This window comes from Xenopus tropicalis, chromosome 1, assembly GCF_000004195.4.
Source record: "Xenopus tropicalis strain Nigerian chromosome 1, UCB_Xtro_10.0, whole genome shotgun sequence".
Classification (NCBI taxonomy): Eukaryota; Metazoa; Chordata; class Amphibia; order Anura; family Pipidae; genus Xenopus; species Xenopus tropicalis.
In genome coordinates, this window is record NC_030677.2 from 174,198,277 (window position 1) to 174,203,135 (window position 4,859).

General features: G+C 42.9%; 1 protein-coding gene across 1 annotated transcript; it reads left to right on the top strand.

Annotated features, from left to right (window-relative positions):
• The first annotated feature begins 1,666 nt into the window (after positions 1-1,666).
• On the top strand, positions 1,667-2,876 carry MGC147136 (uncharacterized protein mgc147136). Its single transcript, NM_001078922.1, is given in 1 exon segment — positions 1,667-2,876. A coding segment is annotated over 1 exon segment (840 nt). The 5' UTR covers positions 1,667-1,894; the 3' UTR covers positions 2,735-2,876.
• Positions 2,877-4,859: the final 1,983 nt, after the last annotated feature.

Here is a 4,859-nt window from a genome sequence, read left to right on the forward strand (position 1 = left end):
TGTCTGGCAATACAAGTTCCGCTTTGACCAAAACGGCTGGCAGTGAAAGGGTTAAGAGTTTATTCAGATACCCTCTTGTTTGTAGTCTCTCTTTCAGCTGTTTGGCCCTATCTTTGAAGGTTTCTAGAGACGTACAGTTCCGTCTAATTCTTAGAAACTCACCAATAGGTAGTGCTTTCCACTGCGACTTTTCTGAGTGGTTTGTTGTCCATGATATCAGAGATCTGTTTATAGCTGTTAATCTGTTAATATGCATAGAAACACGAGACTTTGCATTCTCTCACGTTTTTATGTGGATTTTGGCTACATATGCCTGCACCTGTGTGTATTCCATTCATTCGGGTGCAGGCACAGGTAGGAGTGTATGTTCAGCAAGCATTTACCGAAAATATACACCTGGGGGCTGATTTACTAAGACACGAATTCGAATTGGAAAAATTCCGATTGGAAAACGAACATTTTGCGACTTTTTCGTATTTTTTGCGATTTTTTCGGCGCCTTTCCGACTTTTCGGAAATTATCGCGACTTTTTCGTTACCAATACGATTTGCGCGAAAAAGCGCGCGTTTTTCGTAGCCATTACGACTTGCGCGAAAAAACGCGAGTTTTTCATAGCCATTCCGAAAGTTGCGCAAAATCTGGCGATTTTTTCGTAGCGTTAAAACTTGCGCGAAAAGTCGCGCCTTTTTCGTAGCGTTAAAACTTAAAAGGCGCAACGTTTCGCGCAAGTTTTAACTCTACGAAAAAATCGCGACTTTTCGCTCAAGTTTTAACGCTACGACAAAATCGACAGATTTTGCTCAACTTTCGGAATGGCTATGAAAAACTCGCGTTTTTTCGCGCAAATCGTATTGGTAACGAAAAAGTTGCGATAATTTCCGAAAAAATCGCAAAATACCGATCATTACGAAACAAACGCAATCGGACGCATTCGGCCCGTTCGTGGGTTAGTAAATGTGCCCCCTGCGGCGGGGCGATTTGCGGAAATCGCCGAAAAAGCCTCGCGAGTCTTTTTCGGCGATTTGCGCGAAATCGCGCCGCCGCGTCTGCCATCCCGCCGGCGACTTACATGTTCGCCGGTGGGATGGCAGGGGTAGGCAACTCGGGGAGATTAGTCGCCCGTGAACAGGGAGTTAATCGCGGGTGACTAATCTCCCCCGTGTGCCAGAGCCCTAACATTAGCCTAAGAACCCAGGAAAGTGTTTAGTTGCTAAACAGATCTCTGCTATCATGGACGACAAACCACTCAGAAAAGTCGCAGTGGAAAGCCCTTAGCATTGCTTCTGTAATGTGAAGTTTCCTCCTGCAGACAGCTTCCAGCAACTTCAAAAAACAAAGCCATGCAGAAGACTTCCCAGCAGAGACTTGGGGGGGGGGGGGGGGTTGCAGCCACTGGCAACCAATACAATAAAAACAAAGTTTTTTTTTTCCCTGACAAAAATAAGAGCTGCTAACAAAGAAGTTAAAAACCGCCCTCCAATCGTCCCACTTACAGTCCCCAATGCATACAGCCACATGACTTGCTGCCATATCTGCAGCGGAACTCAAACACTGCGCTGCGTGTGTGTGTGTATGTGTGTGTGTGTGTGTGTGTGTGTGTGTCGGTACCTCGGTGTGACGTCACAGCATCGCGATACGAGAGTTCGGAAGTCGGACCAAGCTGTCCGGAAGGAGTACTGAGTAGCTAGGACCTTAAAGGCACTGCGGGACTTTTGAACAGCGGTCCCGGACTGTGAGCTGCAAAATCGCGACCGTCCCGGGAAAGTGAGAGTATTGGGCGGTATGCGCTTTGCCCACGCTGGCTGAGCAGGAAATCAGGCGCAGTGTTGTGTGCAGCCCGTTAGAAAGGGAGCCTGGACTGCTCCGCTCAGCTGCCTCCAAACAAGCTGCAGACATGGTGTGCAAGCGCAAGAACACCGAGGGGTCTCAACAACCTCTCACACCTTGCAAGCAGCCTCGCTGCACATCAGCCGGGGAGGGAAACATGGAACAGCGAACAGCTGAGGAAGGACGAATGGCACCAGATGCAGCTGAGGAAGGACAAATGGCACCAGATGCAGCTGAGGAAGGACAAATGGCACCATATGCAGCTGAGGAAGGACAAATGGCACCAGATGCAGCTGAGGAAGGACAAATGCCACATCCTCAGGAGAAAGATGAAGGACACATTGGACACTGTACCACTGAGCCTCAAACAGCTGAGCAGGGACACACCTCTCATCATATGTCCCAGGAGGGGCACTTGGCACATCATCCAGCTGAAAAAGGGGACATGGCACACCCCCATTGTACAGCTGAACAGGCTAGTTCTTGTGCTGCAGGGGGAAGGCATGCACTCTCTGGCTGTACTGTATCTGGGCCAGTGATGGGCTTTTCTGCTGAGGCAAGGCAGTCTACTCCAGACTGGACTGTAGCAGGGCCGGAGATCCCCCCTGATGCTCTGCCAGGGTCCACAGGGCTCAATGCCGGGGAGACAAGGCAAACCTCTCATGAATGTACTATGACAGAGTCAGAAATCCCCTTTGCTAATGAGGATGAACCCTGCTGTAATGCTTCATCTCTTCCTTATAAAACTCTGTCTGCCAACAGAAAATATGCCCCATATAATCTACAAATACCTTTCCACTCTGAAAATGAGCCCCAGGCACGCAAGGGGTTAGCGTCTGAGACATTTGGGCCATGTGAGCCTCTGCATGTTAATCAATTACCATCATCTTTGCTGCTCAAGGTATAGTGGGACAAAGCGAAATGACCACATTGGTACCAGAGGATGCAGTGTTGTTGTTGCACTATCTGTTTCTACTTTTGGAGCTCTGTATTAGATAAACATGAAACAATTTGAACATCGAAAAATGATTAAAGAATTAATAAACCAATTTGTGCATTACAGTATTATGTTCAAGGGCTGTGAACATTTTGATGATATCTGGAATTGTTTGAAATTTTTGGATTTTATGTTTTCTCTTAGGAAGAAAAATATACATCCAGAAATATCAAGCATCATCCTTCCTATACATACCTATACACACCAGAGTTCCATGGTTATTGGATGTACTGTTGTTAGAAATATTTACATCAGACATACAACCAGATGGTGTCTACACCCTATGTTCCATAGAATATTAAAGAAACAGACTACACAGCAACGCTACCTAGTTAGACTTAAAAGAAGACATTGAAGGCCAGAGATGCAGCAATAAAGGATACATTATAACTTTCTACGTATAGATAGTATACGTAAAAGGATGCAGAAGAAATACAAATGATACATTGTTATTTCACAGAAAAAGATAACTTATTCCTGAAGGATAATGTATAAGGAGGTATAGTCTAGGCAAAGTTCTTTAGACTTTTTTGTATTTAGATTCCCTTTAGTTTTGTTGGGCACTACTTGGTTAAAAGAAAATGATATTTGGTAACTTGTAAAAGCCACTCTTGTATAGCAGCAGGTAGATAAAAAAAAGTAAATATGTCTTGACTGTCAAATGCATCTCTAACTGACCTTTAGCTTGGTCCATCCAGTGGGTATATGTTTCCCTGTGAGGGGTGGAGGTGGGTATGAATCCCGTAGTTTGGACCCAGTGAGTGGTCTTATGTTTAGACAAGGGAAGATTTCTCCATCTTTTATATCATCTTAATGTTCACAGATTTTTTCCTTCACATTCCTGAATGTACAGAACCTAAAATTTGGCACCCAAAGGAGTTGGGGTATTAAGTGATCTGCCCAAGAACAAGGTATTTCAAGGAAAGCTAAGAGTCAATTATGGGAACTGCCGGCAACTGCATATACTATAGCAAAATGTTGTGGAATCCATAATTTATGCAATTGGTAAGCAAAAGAAAAGTAACACTGGCCAGTCTTGGGTACATCTGCTTGTTAAGCAAGGTTGCAGAGCAAGCATCTTTTCCCTTGATTTTGCCACCAAGTGTGGGTGGTCAAAATTTGAGTATTCTCTAATGGAACAGTAACACCAAATAATTTTTTTTCAAGTATAAATGAAAAATATTATGACAATTCAATGCAGTGTTGCCCTGCACTGGTAAAACTGGCGTGTTTGCTTCAGCAACACTGCTGTAATTTATATAAAGAAGCTGCTATGTAGCAATGGAGGTAAATGAAAAAGGGCTAAATGGCACAGGTTAAATAGTGGATAACAGATAACACCATTATATTCTACAGAGCTTATCTGCAATGCAACTCGAGACTTTTCTCTTCTGAAGGGCTGCTCCCACAGCTACACAGCAGTAAATTTTTATACTACTATATAAACACACCTGTTTTACTGGTGCAGGGCAAGACTGCATTATATTTTCATTACTTGGTGCTACTGTTCCTTTAAGAACACATATTAATAAAGCACCATCATATTGCATGGTGCTGCACAATAAATAGGTGTAGTTCTTACAACATCTTTAAAATAGGATTTAGTGAGGCAGGTTTATAGGGGAGTCTGTAAAAGTTAATCTGGTATAATGCTTTGACTACAAAACAGCAATTTCATATACACAGTGAGGTTTAGGGTCAGTTACTTATTATAAAAACAGCATGAACACTCAGGAGCATTGATTTCCTTGAAAAAAAAAAGCATGCATGGTTTCTATGTAGACATACCTGCATGATATTTTTGTATACAAATTTCAATACAAGCTTTTTCAAAGTAGAACAAGTAAGCCTAATAAAAATCCAAATAGTTGTGTGGGAATCTGTTTGTTAACATTTGGTGCTATTTGGCCATACTCGGAAACTTATACCTTTTTAATAAGTTCATTAAATGGAAAAAATACCGACCTTTCTGACATGACCTTGTTTAGTTCGACTAGGGTGTAAATGGTATATAAATAATGTGTGTATATATATA